Genomic DNA, 15,915 nt, shown 5'->3' with positions numbered 1-15,915 from the left:
TGTTCCAACTCTCTGAAGAAAGTCCATGGTATTTTGATAGGGATTGCATTAAACGTGTAAATTTCCCTGGGTAACATTGACATTTTCACAATATTAATTCTGCCAATCCATGAGCATGGAATATTTTTCCATCTGTTTGTGTCTTCCTCAATTTCTTTCAGAAGTGTTCTGTAGTTTTTAGGATATAGATCTCTTTACCTCTAAAGAGGTAAAGGCCCTCTTTGGTTAGGTTTATTCCTAGGTATCTTATGCTTTTGGGTGCAATTGTAAATGGGATTGACTCCTTAATTTCTCTTTCTTCAGTCTCATTGTTAGTGTATAGAAATGCCACTGACTTCTGGGCATTGATTTTGTATCCTGCCACACTGCCAAATTGTTGTATGAGTTCTAGCAATCTTGAGGTGGAGTCTTTTGGGTTTTCCATGTAGAGAGTATCATGTCATCAGCGAAGAGGGAGAGTCTGACTTCTTTCTTTACCAATTTGAATGCCTTTAATGTCTATTTGTTGTCTGATTGCTGAGGCTAGGACTTCTAGTACTATGTTGAATAGCAGTGGTGAGAGTGGACATCCCTGTCTTGTTCCTGATCTTAGGGGAAAGGCTCCCAGTGCTTCCCCATTGAGAATTATATTTGCTGTGGGTTTTCGTAGATGGCTTTTAAGATGTTAAGGAATGTTCCCTCTATCCCTACACTCTGAAGAGTTTTGATCAGGAATGGATGCTGTATTTTGTCAAATGCTTTCTCTGCATCTATTGAGAGGATCATATGGTTCTTAGTTTTTCTCTTGCTGATATGATGAATCACATTGATTGTTTTACGAGTGTTGAACCAGCCTTGTGTAGAAATAAACCACAATGAGATACCACCTCACACCAGTGAGAATGGGGAAAATTAACAAGGCAGGAAACCACAAATGTTGGAGAGGATGCAGAGAAAAGGGAACCCTCTTGCATTGTTGGTGGGAATGTGAACTGGTGCAGCCACTCTGGAAAACTGTGTGGAGGTTCCTCAAAGAGTTAAAAATAGACCTGCCCTACGACCCAGCAACTGCACTGCTGGGGATTTACCCCAAAAATACAGATGCAGTGAAATGCCAGGACACCTGCACCCCGATGTTTCTAGCAGCAATGTCCACAATAGCCAAACTGTGGAAGGAGCCTCGGTGTCCATCAAAAGGTGCATAGATAAAGAAGATGTGGCCTATGTATACAATGGAATATTCCTCAGCCATTAGAAACGACAAATACCCACCATTTGCTTCAACGTGGATGGAACTGGAGGGTATTATGCTGAGTGAAGTAAGTCAATCGGAGAAGGACAAACATTATATGGTCTCATTCGTTTGGGGAATATAAATAAAAGTGAAAGGGAATAGAAGGGAAAGGAGAAGAAATGAGTAGGAAATATCAGAAAGGGAGACAGAACATGAAGACTCCTAACTCTGGGAAACGAACTAGGGGGTGGTGGAAGGGGAGGAGGGCGGGGGGTGGGGTGACTGGGTGACGGGCACTGAGCGGGGGCACTTGACGGGATGAGCACTGGGTGTTATTCTGTATGGTGTCAAATTGAACACCAATAAAAAATAAATTTATTATTAAAAAAAAGAAGTTGAAAGAATAAAATAAAAATACAATTTTCTTATTCTTGTAATGTGTTTATTTTATACAATGTTTTAAGAAAAGAAATGTTTTAAGAAAATGGCAGTAATTTGCAGCATATACAATTATATTCAATTTTATAAAATGTAAAGACCTCTAACTGTGTTTGTTATCACTCAAGCGTATCCAAAATAAAACAAAGGTCTATTATTTCAGACTGGAAAATAATATGCTAAATATAATAAACAATTTTTTAATTTTTTTAGTTTAACTAGACTTGCAACTGGATTGTCAAATTTCTTAATGATATAGCAAACTGACTCTTTAAGGCAGGAGCCACACAAATCAAAAGGAAGAAATTAATATTTTATTTATCCACTACTATCATTTCCTGACCTACTATGTATCTAGTCCTCAAAACAACCCTCAAAACAAGTGGCTCACGAGATTCATAAAATAACTACAGAGAACTTCTAGAAATGAGAAATGTAACAACTGAAACAAAAAACATAAAGCCTAGTTCAAAAAAGATGAGGCACAAAAAAATTAGTTAAAAAAAAAAAAGAACACAGATCTGAAAAAATTAATCAGAACACAGATTTTTCTTTCTAAATTGGATATCCTATGTATCATTAATTCATTATATTTATAACAAATCTCAAAAGTGCTTCAAACTATATTAAGTAAATATATTTATATAGAAAGAATTAAAATAATCTTTTACTTCTCTTTTTTAATGAAAACAAAACGGATAAAGGAGAAGAATAAAGGTGAGTTCACTGAGATTCAACATCTAGAAAACAGATGTTCCAGAAAGAAAAGATAAAACAGAGGGGAAGAAACAATCAAAGAAATAATTCAATGAATTTTCCCAAAAGTGAATATCCAAAATGAAGGGCCAATACTTTGGAAATAAAACACTGCTCCAAGGGGATCCCTGGGTGGCTCAGCGGTTTAGCGCCTGTGTTCGGCCCAGGGCATAATCCTGGAGTCCCAGGATCGAGTCCCGCATTGGGCTCACTGCATGGAGCCTGCTTCTCCCTCTGACTCACTCTCTCTCTCTCTCTCTCACTCTCTCTCTCTCTCTCTCTGTGTGTGTGTTTATCATGAATAAGTTAATGAAATCTTTAAAAAAAAAAAAAAAGAAAAAAAGTCAACACTGCTCCCAAGACAGAATACGACCAAGTTTAGAAACAGTGTAGGAAAAAAAAGAATCTGAGTTTCCACGGAGAAGAGAGACAAAAAAAAAAAAAAAAAAAATAGAGGGGAAAAAAGTACATGAGAATTCTCAAGGGCAGCCCTAGAAGCTAGATAATTGGGTAATATCTTCAACATCCAGTTGGGTAATATCTTCAACAACCAGTTAAGAAAATTATTTCCAACCTACAATTCTATTCAGCCAAATTATCAATTAAGCATGAAGGTAGAATAAAAGCCATTTTTAGACAGGCAAGGCCTCAAAAACTATATACTTCCAGATGTACTCTTCCTTAGGGAATTACAGAAGTTCACCAAAACAGTGAAATAAACAAAACAAAACAAAACAAAACAAAAAAAAAGGATCCAGGAAATAGGTGATGCAACAAAAAAATATGAAAGCAATCCTCAGGATGATGAAGTCAAATTCTTACACAAGTTCTTAGGGAAACAGCTATGCAGCAGATGCAAACTCAAATCAGAAACAGTGTACTAAAAGGAGCTCTATATTAACAGGGCTGAGTTTAGCGTCAAATCTAATAAGTGTACTTAAAAACTTGGCAAAGTAAAAAGTTAACTATAAGAATAAATACAAGTGAGAAGTTACCAGATAGGTCTTACTCTAGCCTACAAAGCTTCTCCATGACTTAGCACTGGCTTTGTCTCTTTGACATCAGTATATTACTCTATTCAATTAGCTTCAGCCAAACTGGCCTTCTTGCAGTTTCTAGAAAATGGCCAGCACACTCCCAAGTCATTTTGTTTTGGCTATTGCAAAGAACACTCTTCCCCCAGATATCAAATAAGGAATATCCCTTGCAGGTCTTTGCATAAATGTCACTTTCTCAGTGAGGGTAACCTGTCTACCCTAGTTAGAATTACAATCCATACCCTACTCCCCACCCTGCTGCTGTCCTCCATCCCCTGTTCATTTTTCCACACCAGACTTATCAGTTCCTTAAATACTTCATGTTCATTGTTTGTAGTCTGTCATCCCCTCTAGAAGTTCCATAAGGTATATACCAAGCATCAGGAACAGCATATGGCACAGAGTAGGAAATGAATGTTTACCGAATGAATGAGTAAATAAATGAATCAACAGATAAATAAGAATGAGAAGGCAATCACACAATACTACAGAAGGTTCTTGTCTCACCCGTGAAAGCATCTACATAACCCTAATAATATTCACACTAGAAAATCACAATTGAACAAGTGAAGGCTAGATTTTTATATGTGAGGACTGAGTAAGAAAACTAGATACTCATCTTCCACATAGAGACATTAATAGGAAATGTGTAAGACAGAGAAATCAAGAAGTAACAACATAAGCATTTTTATGTATGAAAACAATCAAAGCTATCAAATAAAGTGGCCAAATAAAATAGATCAAAGTAGTTATCTTTGGAAAGAAATTGGGTGAAAAGTTCAGTGTTTTAAATTATTTAACAGTTGAAGCTATATGCAGATAGAACTCCAAAAAGGTAAATTTAAAAAAAAGTCACATGTTGGAAGAAGATACTATATGCACATAACCCAGAATTAAATAATGTCAAGACCAAACACTCAATAAAAATTAAGAAATTATATAAAAAAGCATTTCACAGGTGACAAAACCTGAATGGCCAATAACATGAAAAGCTGTCCAACCTCATCAGTAATCAGGGAAAGAAAATTAAAACCACAATGAGATATTCTTTTATACCTACCAGATCAGCAAATACTTAAAACTGAGATATCAAGGGAGCTAATAAAAAAACACAGAAACGTTCATGCACTGCGGATGGAATTGTACACTGGCAGAAAACACTCTGAAAAATGTTTGCATTACCGAGTAAAGTTGAAGATGTACTTACTCAAGAATTCAGCAATTCCACTACTACTTATAGATCCTAGAGAAACTCTTACACATATGTGTCAGAGGAATGCATAATCATTTTGGCCACAGTACTATTTTTATAACCAAAAAAAAAAAAAAAAAAAAAAACCTGGAAACAAACCAAATTTTCACTTACAGGAGAATGAATAAATATGCTGCAATATATTCATAAAAAGAAATGTCCAAATGGTAGTAAACTAGAAAAACATGCATCAAAAAGCAGGTCTCAAAGGAAGATTTGTGTGTCTTCCGTATGATTCCATTTATATAAAGTCAAACAGCAAAACTAAGAATGAGTAAAGTGTTAAAACTATAAAGAAATCAAAAAATGATAAATGCAAACTTTAGGACAGTGGTTATCTCTAGTGGGGAGGGGATGAGGGAAAAGCACATACAGGACTGTGGGGGGTGTGGGTTCCTTTGCAGTATAAAAATCTCACAATCATAAAATTCTGAACAAAAAAGACCCATGCCTGAACAGAATATAAAAACTGCACACCTTTTTCATCAAAAAGACTTAAGTACAGAGAGGGTCAGAGAGTTTAAGGACTTACAAACAGACACAGAGTAAGTCTCAAAATTCAGAATTTAAGCTAGGTTTGTCTGATTTACAACTTGGTAACTCTTCCCAGTTAGAGAACCAAAAAGCTAGCCTGGCTACCTTATAAAACAGAAAAATTTCACCCTCAAATAACAAAATTCAAGAAAAGAAATCACCAGAAGTAAAAAATTCCCAATTTTCAATGAAACCTCAATGTAGGTGGCAAATCCATGGAGAAGTGGCATATATGAAGAAGGGGCAACAGAGGCAGGAACCAGCTGTGGAACCATCAAAGCAGCCCTAGTCCGCAGAGAAGAAAGGGGGGCACATGTACTGAGACGTCCTATGCAAGGGCACTTCACACAGAGCATTTTGTGAGTTCTGTCAACCTGCTGGAGTCCTAGAAGTTAGGTACCTACATTTTACAGATGAGGAAAATAAGATTTAAGAAAGAGAAGAAAAACTTCCTCATTGCCCAGTGTAGCTCAAAGCTCAGTCAGCCAGATGAACAGAAATACTCAGAAGAGGACTACAACCATATTATAGATACTGAAGACAACTATACTAGAAAGAAGAAAATGAGGAAGTCAAAATAAGCAGAATGGACCATTTCTTCTCTCTGAAACTGTGCCAAGACTTTTCCATGCACCTGATGCTCTACCAAATAGAAGAAATGGTTGCTTACCTGTGGCCAGGATGGTACACAGCTGTGTTGATTCCATGAGGATAATGACTACTGAAGCTGAAACAATGACTCTCTTGATAACTCTGATTTGTTCCAACACTAAATTTAAGAAGAAAAAAATACCAGGAAGGCACAATGAGAGACCAAAAAATACCCACTACAACTTTTATAATTTAAAAGGCACCACCAAATACAGCTGCAGATACAAAACCACCAGAACACTGATAGTTATTAGTGGTAATATGAATAATAGAAAAACTCTAGGAAAAGGTAAAAATTAACTATCTATACTCTGACTCAGTAGTTCCACTCAAAGACAGTGACCCAAGAGAAATAAAAGTACATATCTATAAATACTTGTATAAGAATGGTCATAACAGGGATCCCTGGGTGGCGCAGCGGTTTGGCGCCTGCCTTTGGCCCAGGGCACGATCCTGGAGACCCGGGATCGAATCCCACATCGGGCTCCCGGTGCATGGAGCCTGCTTCTCCCTCTGCCTGTGTCTCTGCCTCTCTCTCTCTCACTGTGTGCCTATCATAAATAAAAAAAAAAAAAAAAAAAGAATGGTCATAACACCTTTATTCACAGTATCCCAAAACTGGAAATCAGAAGTCTGCCAAAAGAACAAATCATGAATGTTATGATCTGAATGTCTGTGACCCCACTATGGAATGAATGTCTGTATCCCCCAATAAAAAAAAAACTTAATTTTAAACCCCTAATGCCATTGTGATGGTATCTGGAGGTGGGGTCTTTGGGAAATCATTAGGTCATGAGGATGACGCCCTTATGAAAAGAATTACTGCCCTTAGGAAGCCAGAGATCTAGCTAGCTCTCTTTCTACCATGTGAGGAAGCAAAAAGTCAGTAGTTTGCAAACCAAAAGAAGTTTCTCACCAGAACCCAACCCTGCTGGCACCCAGAACACAGACACCCTTGGGAAGTGTGAGCAGTAAATTTCCGTTGTTGATAAGTCACCCAGTTTATGGTACTTTGTTGTAACAACTCACACTAGGACACATGAAATATTCATACACTGAAATACATTAGTATTATAATAAAATGGAATAAACTGATACATGAAAAAATACAAATAAATGTCAAAATATGCTAAGTGAAGGAAGCCTCAGACAGGATAGTGCATACTATGAGTCCATTAATGTGAATTACCAGAACAAGCAAAACGTATCTAGGATGGAAAAAAAAAAAATAAGCAATAGCTGCTCTGGGGGTAGGTGTAGACAGATTTACTGGGAACGAGCAGGAGGGAACTTTCTAGCAGGATGGTAATGTTCTGCATCTTCATAGGGGTTTGAATTACACAAGTGTATGCATTTGTCATAATTCACTGGCTGGTACACTTACAATCTATACATTTCATTGTATGCAAATTTTATTTCAAAAGAGAAAACTATAAGAAAATGTTAAACTTTTAATTAATGACATGCATACTAAAGCATTTAAGTATTAACTCTGAAATTCATTAAAAAATAATATTAATGGCTAGATGGAGCGATGGACAGAAATGTAATATACAAGCATAGTAAAATACAAACTACAGAATTTAAGTGAAGGTATAAGAGTATTTACTATACAATTATTTCAACCTTCCTGTTATATTGGCAATTTTTCATAACAAAATGCTAAAAGAACAAACAAAACAAAATCTGACACTAGGCCAGAGAAAAACATTTCAAATAGGAGTTCCCAAATAAAGTATATTTTTACCTTACAAGGTAACTTTTAAGTTCTCCTCGGTAATTGATGACCAGGAGTTCTGCAGACCACTGTGCACTGGCTTTATATTCTAAAAATATCAACCCGGCAATGGCATAGCTCAAATCACCTGCTAAACTGGATGCCTATAGAAAAAGAGGCAAATTAAGTTTCTAAAAGATTCCAAATAAGTTAACACATGCATAGTTGGAAGACATCCCAGTTGCTGGCCTTGCCAGGTGCACATTACAACAGTCCCAGAACTGCTCCAGATACTGAAGAATCATGCAAATCAGAGTGCCTAGAACCAGACACCCAACTTTACACCTGCCCTCCCAACAAAGGCTAGAGACACACAACTCCCTTTGGATGAGAGATTCACCTAGATATGAGAATTTCTGTTGGGACTGTACTTCTGTTGGGGGGGCGGGGAGCAATGCCACCATTCAACCCCAAAGAATTCTAAGATACAGAGTTCAGATATAAGCTCCCAAATGATGATTTTCATTGCTAGCAGTAACTAATGCTCTTAAAAAAAAAAAAAAAAAGAAAAAGAAAGAAAGAAAAGAAAAGCCTTGGGGCACCTGGGTGGCACAGTTGGTTGAGCATCTGACTCTTGGTTTCAACTCAGGTCTGACCTCAGGGTCATGAGATCAAGCCCCAAGTCAGACTCTGCGCTCAGCACAGAGTCTGTTTATTTCTCTCTCCCTTCACTACCCCCCACACATACATGCCCGCTCTCTCTCAAATAAAATAAATCTTAAAAAAAAAAGTCTCAATCACTTCCATTTGCCCCATCAGCAGCTAAAAGGAAAAGACAAAACATTCGCTCAATGGCAACCTTTTTCAATGAACTAAATATCAGGCTATATTGTTAAGGATCTGAAGGCAGCACCTTGGGAAGCACACAAAATAAAGTTTATCACGGCAAATGACTCCTTACTGTCCAGAACCACAAAATAAATACTGCAGCCAATGTGGCTACTGAACACTTGATAGTTAGTCCTAAGTGGGATAGACTATAAATATAAAAATAAACATGACATTTCAAACACTTGGAATCAAAGAAAGTAGAATAGCTCATTAATAATCTTTATATTGATTACATGTTGAAATAATATTTATGATATATTAGGTTACATAATAAATTTCACCTGTTTCTTTTGACTCTTAATGCTACTAGGAAATTTTAAATTACACATATGACCACATACATAATTCACATTACTTTTCTATCAGACAGTGCTAAGTCTAGAAAACAGTGATCCAAACTTGTTAGTTTGGCTCCCCTGGACTTCCATAATATGAGCCTAACATATTTTTTCAAGTTTTCTCACTCATTATTTCTGAACAAAAATTGTTTTCTATGTCACAGGTTCTTATCCCTAAGCTTCTCATTAAAAATCAGCAAAAACGTGTAAACAAGGTTAATGCCCAGAGCCCACTCCAATCAATTAAATCAATTTCTGTGGGTTGAACCTAGACAACCAAGTAATTTTATTTTCCTTTTCTTTACAAAGCTTCCCTGCTGATCCTAAAATGCAGCCAGAGTTAAGCACTGAGGATCTACCTGCCTCTGTATCTTGTTCATTCAAGGGAGGATATAAAGTAAAAAGCACTGGATTCCTGAAAGAAACAACTTATTAACTGGATTGCCATAGGAAAAGTCATTCAACTGCCTCTCAATTTCAGTTTTCTAAACTGTAAAATGAGGATAATATCTGGCCAATCTACTCAAAGGGTTGTGAATATTAACTAGGAGTATATATCAAATTCATTAATAAAGTATAAAGCACTATACAAATACAAGTTATTACCACCATTTTTTTCTCCACTCTCTCTTTCAATTTCTATCCCCTTTAGAGTATCAATTCCAACTCCTTGGAGAGCTGTTCCTGTTGTGACCGCGCACGGACTGCCTTCCCTCACTAGAACTTTCTACCATTTTTCTGTACCTTGGTTTAGTATTTACTTACCACCATGTTTCCATAATGGTGGACCACCTCTGAATACTGTATTACAAAATACACAGAAAAAATATTTCACGTACAGATATCTACTAGAACATCTTACATTCACAACTTATTCAGATTTATAGGTCTATTCCCCTCTCGTCACATTCGGTCACTCAAGTACCTTGGTACTTTTTGAATGCCTTTTACGTAATCAGTTGAAGGTTATGCACGTACCGGGGTAATAACAAAGAGTTCGCTTCCCATGAGATCAAACACCCTCACAGTTCCTGTACTTTCAGCATAGGCCAGCAGGGTACAATCATAACTCCATGCTACACGTCTCCACTGGGGTTTAGGGTCTTTTGGAACTAGAATGAAAAGAAAAGAAGTGCTTTTAACAATGCGTTACACAGATAGTTTAGTTGCAGTAACTATAAATATTAACTAACTATTCAACTACATTATATCCTCTCCCAAGGATTTCTAATGCTTCAGTTCAATAGAACACTTTCCAGAGCCACTCCAAGTAAAAGTGGGAAGTATAAACCACAGCAACCTCTGCCCCACTTACTTAAGCAGCAGAGACTATGGACAACCAGGGTCTATTGAACGCTGAGTATGACTTGGTCTGGAAAAGGCTCAGAAAAGTACACCTCAAAATATTTATGAAATTAAGATAGATCAAAAGCATAGAGAATGGGCAGAAAATAATTCCAATCCAATGAGCTGAGCAACTCTAGCAGCAACAAATGAAAATTTCAACAGAGATCTTTTAAATATATCAAATATAGATACCAAGGAAATACAATTGCAGAGTTATACAGACACAGTATTGGAGAAATGCATATACACACATATGATTCATATACACATATATTAGGTGAATCAACTACTATCCTATTCAGTCCTACAATTATAACATTTAAATAATCAGCCTTAACAATCCAACATATGCCTCTTTTCTGAGTTTTTTCAGTAAAATAAAAGAGAGAGAGAGAGAGAGAGAGAGAGAGAGAGACCGTGAAACTCTAAACTGATAGATTTGAGGTTTTTGATGTTTTGCTTGCTTCACTATCCCCTCATTAGAAGCCCAGAACTGAAAAGACTGGTAGGACCAGTGCCCTCCCTTTATCAGCAGGGATTCCAAATGATTAGGGGACTGACAAGGTAAGTCAAGAGCAAAGAAAACCCAAAACCTAGTGTCCCGCCTTCCCAAACGGTAAGCATCTCACTACCACACAACTGGCTCTCAGTCTGGACTGAGCCTCAGAATCACCTCGGAGTGTTTCTGAGATTCATTAAATTCTCTCTCCTCTCTGGCCACTAGAATGCCTCAGTTCAAGCTGCACTAATCTCTTGCTGAGCCTCTCCCAACAGCCTCGTAACTGGTCTCCTCCCTTCAGTTTCTTTTTTCCCCCCAATCCTTCCTCCATAATCTCCAAAGAGATCTTTCTAAAAGAAGGAACAGACACATCCTGCAGCTGTGTGGTTCTCCATTTCCAAGAGAAGCAGGGCCACAATCCTCCACACACACGGAAGGCCCCTGACAAAGGGTTCCATCACAGGCTTCCAGGGTCACCTCCCACCACTTCCTCCACCACACAGCTAATAAGCCATCAACAATACAATCACCTGGCAAATAAGCAAATCATGCATACTCCAGGCTTTCATACACACTGCTGCCTCTTCCTAGAATGTTCTTCTGTACTCTTCAAATGGTTTTCTTTTGTTACAACCACTGTGGTAACAAAGGGGTACCTCCTCCTTCCTTGGCACTCTTAGAAACTGACTGCTCTCCTTTCTGTGCCCCCAAATATGCTGTACAAAACTCTTCCATAGCATTTATCACAACCTATTAGGTTGTTTACATGACTGTTTCCCCCGAGTATCTGAGCTCCGTAAAATCTACAATGTCCTATTTAACACCACCATCCTAGAAACTGGAACAGAAAGTGATTAGTGTTTCACTAATGAGTGAAGACTAAGTCTTTCAGAAAAATCTATATTAACAGGGCAAGGTAACGGAAAGAGTTTACCATCCCTCAGAGACTACCAATTAAACATGAATTACATAACTAAAGTTTTCTTTCCATCTAGATGAGATACCATAGAATTCAGACTTCCCTTTAATCTCTGTAATACACATAACAGATGTTCTGTATATGAAGAAAGAATACCAGACATCAATGAGTTTCTTTAGTTTGACTATTTATCGACAGGCAAGAAGCATACAAAAAAATCCAACAGGGCCCTTGAACACAGGAGGATTCATTAAAGACTAAAAAAAATATATATATATATATACTCTAGGAAAGAATTTTTTTAATGAGAATAAAAGAAAAAGATCAGTTCTCTGTCTTTATAAAGCTATAAAAAAAATCACACTTGGAAGTAAACACAGGCACAAAATAATAAACAACATAAGAATACAAGACCTGCCTACACACAGATGCTACACAAACACCAGCTTGAGGACAATTTAATGCCCTGAAAAATATTCACATGCTAAAGAAACACAGAAATATTTTTCCATTACTGTTCTACCTGTGATAACAGGTTCTTTTCCTCTTATTTCATTTTGATAGGATAAATAGATTTATACACCACATTCTTTATCTAAAACAAGTTCCATCTGAAAGGGATTTGTTTTCACTATTACTTCTAGTCATAACCAGTAGCTCCAGGAAACCCACCATGTGTTTTGACCCAGCTAAAGATATGTTTTCATTACAAAATAAGATTTCACATAACAATGTAAAAACAAAGACTTTTATCACCAGATTTTTCCAGCTGACTATGTGGTTTTGGAGAGGAATGAACAGTCCAGATTTTTACAAAGCAAGTGTCAATGGGGTTGTCTGAAAAGTATTCAGAAAAGCTGCTGGTAAAGTTAGCCTGCAATCTGACACTTGCCATGTTCAGAGTGAGACCCTTTCTTCTCACTCATATCTTGCATCAGTTGTGGCCCCTTCAACCAGTGGTTGCCAAGTTCTTTCCCACTTGGCGCTTTTGTCTGTGCTGCTTTCTCAGCCTAGGGCCCCCTTCTCTGAATCCTTTCCTGGCTCCTTTTCATCTTTCAGGTGTTGATTTTTTCAATTTCTCAAATATTTCAGTGATACAGATCACTTCCTCCAGGATGTGTTCTCCGGCCATCCTGTCTATGCAGCCTCAAGGTCCCATTGTTCCCCACTGTCCAACGATTTCACTTCCTTATCTTCACATATCTTATCCCAAACAATTATACATGTGTTTGTCTACTTTTTATCATCTGTCTATTCAATGAACTATAAACTCCAAAATGCCAGGTGCTGGGCCCATTCTGTTCATAAGAGATGCCCAGCACTCTGGTGGTGTAAAAGGCAATCACTCTAGATCAGTGCTCAGATTAGAAAGAGAAACAGTGAAAGATTAAGAAGCAAGATACACTGGGTTCTATTCTCAGTGTTGCCATAAAATGAAGGGTACAACCTTGGGGAGATCACCAAGGTGCAGCTCCCTCATGTGCAAGATGAAAGGTTGAATGAACAATCTCCTGTGGGGCAACTGGGTGGATTGGTATATTAAGTACCTGTCTTCAGCTCAGATCATGATCTCAGGGTCCTGGGATCGAGCCCCACATCCCGTGTTGGGCTCCCTGCTTGGCAGGGAGTCAGCTTCCCCTTCTGTCCCTTCCCCAGCTTGTGCTCTCTCTCACTCTCTTTCAAACGAATAAATAGGATCTTTAAAAAAGAGAGAGAGAGAGAGAGAGAGAGAGAGAGAGAGAGAGACTTGCCGAGAAGGTAAATATTTGAATGTTTGAAATAACAGTGTTGGTAAAGACATGAGAAAAATGTTATACTCCTGGAATGAAAAGTATAACCATGAAGAGAAATCTTGAAAAAAAAAAAGGAACAAACGCAATTACAAAAAATTATAAACAAAAAAAAAAGTTCTGTGGACAAAAATAAACACAAAAAGTACACCAAAACAAATTTAAAAGGAAACAGACTGGGTGAAAATATTTGCAATACATATGACCAAGGGTTAGCATTCATACTATCACATCAATAAGAAAAAGTAAAGTAATCTAAGAGTAATGTATGGCAAAAGGATTGGATCTAACAATTCACCAAAAAGTAAACATAAAAATAGCCACTTAATGTATGCTCTACCTACTAACTAAAAATATGCAAACTGAAAATTAGATTTTTTTTTCCTTTGCCTGTGAACCTAATGAATATTTTTTTAAATAGGTAACATATGGTGCTGACAGTGGAGAAAAGAAACAGCTTCAATCATTCCTTTTTCTTTTTTTTTCTTTTTTTTTTTTTTTTTTCATTCCTTTTTCATAGTTGTATAAATAGGTGTAACTTTCTGGAAAGAATTATAGTAGTAGCTATTTTGAATACTATACCCAGAGACCAACAGAATATCATTTCCAGTGCCAGGGGCTGGTGCGGGGGGCGGGGGGGCAGCAGTTAATGGGGTGCTCAGGAGAAGGACGAGTTGAGTAAGAAAAAGAGAAAAGAGAAGAAAACAAGCCACTGTGAACAACCTAAACCTCCAACAAGAGTGGAATAGATAAAGAACCATGTGGTTCACATTCTTACAATAGAGTGCTGTGGCTACATTTAAAAGACTGAAATAAATTTGTATACACCAACTAGGAAAGCTATCAACACCTTCAGAGGGAGAGCAAGCTGGAGAACAAACTATACAAGATAATCTCATTTTTGTTAAAGAAAAAAGTTGATCCATGTATATACAGCTTCATATAAACAAAGAAGGTTTTATATTAAATCATTAATATAATTTCCTATGAAAAATGTAAACCGAAAAAAATTTTTTACTTTTTCTGTTTTTTGTACTGTTTGAATTTGTTACACGTATGTACTGCTTTTGTTATTTTAAAAAAAAAAAAAAAAAGGTAACTAGTCTCAGTCTACATCTCCCACCATAAAAGAAATAAGACAGGCAGCATTCCAGAGGAAGCAAGGCAGAGATGGAGCTGTAAAAATCTGCAGAGATGAAACCTGGGTCTTGGGACATACACATACATACATATATACACAAAGACACACACACATACACGCATAGATTCTGCAGGACCCAGAACAGATGGCTACTGGGGAAAACAATTGGAGTTGTTTGGAACTTGGAGAGGATGTGGGAACATTGGAGTTCCACCCCATCAGGGTAGAGAGATGTCAATGAACACTCAGAGCTCTCATAAGCAATCCCAGAAAGACCCCACCTTAAAATAGGACTAATCTAACCCCAAAGTAAAAGCAATTCTAAATCATGTAACACTTAAGAACAAACCTTAAAAGATTAAGCTGATCCCCAAAGAAATTATCCACATCCCAGAACAAAACTCAATACTCAATTAGGGAAGAGAACAAAACTTACTAACTCAGCTCCATAATGTTGAGCATACAGTGTTAGAAAAAATAAATAAATAAAACACAAAAAGGGATGCCCAGGTGACTCAGTCATCTGAGTCTTGATCCCAGCTCAGAGTCATGAGTTCAAGCCCAGTTTTGGCCTCCATGCTAGGCATGGAGCCTACTTAAAAAATGTTTTTAAATAAAAAAATTAATTAAGAGCAGTGGGTGTTATATGTGACTGATGAATCACTAAATCCTACCCCAGTAATACTACACTATATGTCAACTAAATTGAATTTAAATGAAGAATTAAATAAAATCAATTGATCATAAATTAAACAAAAAAAATTTTTAACATTAGATATATGAGGCAGGAAAATTTCCATAATCATGGGAAAACTTATCCAATAGAAATATACCCAGAAATGATACAAATTAAAGAATAAGCAAAGACTTCAAAACAGCTATTAAGCACATTTGGGAATTCAAAGAAAAAGAATATATAGAGAATCTCAACAAAAATGTTCTGGAAAATATCAAGTCAATTTTAGAAATACAGAAATACAAAAGACAGTATCTGAGCTTGTGCTGTCAAGGGGCCCACCAGCAGGTTGCTGGGATCTCAGCATACTTACAATAAAATCTGCTCCTTAGCACCAGAAGCTCTAATTTATGGTATCTCAAAATCAGAAATATGAGAAAAATCTCTTGATTAACATAGTATAGCTCTAAAAAAAAAATCTAATTTCTAATTCTATGTGCTATTATTTAGGTCACTATTCAGGACAAAAAGAGAAAACTAGTATTTATGGCCTAGCAAACACAGCCAACACAAGTTGCAACCTCATTTAAAACATTCTCAAATGACATCTATTTTATAAAGCAATAATTGAAAAATATCAGAATGGAACCAAATAGCTCCTATTTCAGTTTGCAGACTGTGCAATATATAGTTTCAAAAATGCATTAACACCACTT

At 36.9% G+C, this 15,915-nt stretch overlaps 1 protein-coding gene across 3 annotated transcripts in view; it reads right to left on the bottom strand.

Moving 5' to 3' along the window:
- Nucleotides 1-15,915, bottom strand: part of NBAS (NBAS subunit of NRZ tethering complex) — a 319,184-nt gene that overhangs the window by 287,253 nt on the left and 16,016 nt on the right. For all 3 annotated transcript variants that reach the window (XR_012004753.1, XM_072771031.1, XM_072771030.1), the window contains exons 7-9: nt 9,806-9,939; nt 7,629-7,762; nt 5,901-5,999 (exon numbers count right to left, since the gene is read on the bottom strand). Coding sequence is in view for 2 of the 3 variants with exons in the window: in XM_072771031.1 (XP_072627132.1) it covers nt 5,901-5,999; nt 7,629-7,762; nt 9,806-9,939 (367 nt within the window). In the remaining variant the exon portion in view is untranslated. The remainder of the gene's footprint in view (nt 1-5,900; nt 6,000-7,628; nt 7,763-9,805; nt 9,940-15,915) is intronic.

Source organism: Canis lupus, chromosome 12, assembly GCF_048164855.1.
Source record: "Canis lupus baileyi chromosome 12, mCanLup2.hap1, whole genome shotgun sequence".
In the NCBI taxonomy this organism is placed as follows: Eukaryota; Metazoa; Chordata; class Mammalia; order Carnivora; family Canidae; genus Canis; species Canis lupus.
The sequence above is the reverse complement of the archived record's forward strand: the minus strand, read 5'-3'. Positions and strand labels throughout refer to the sequence as shown.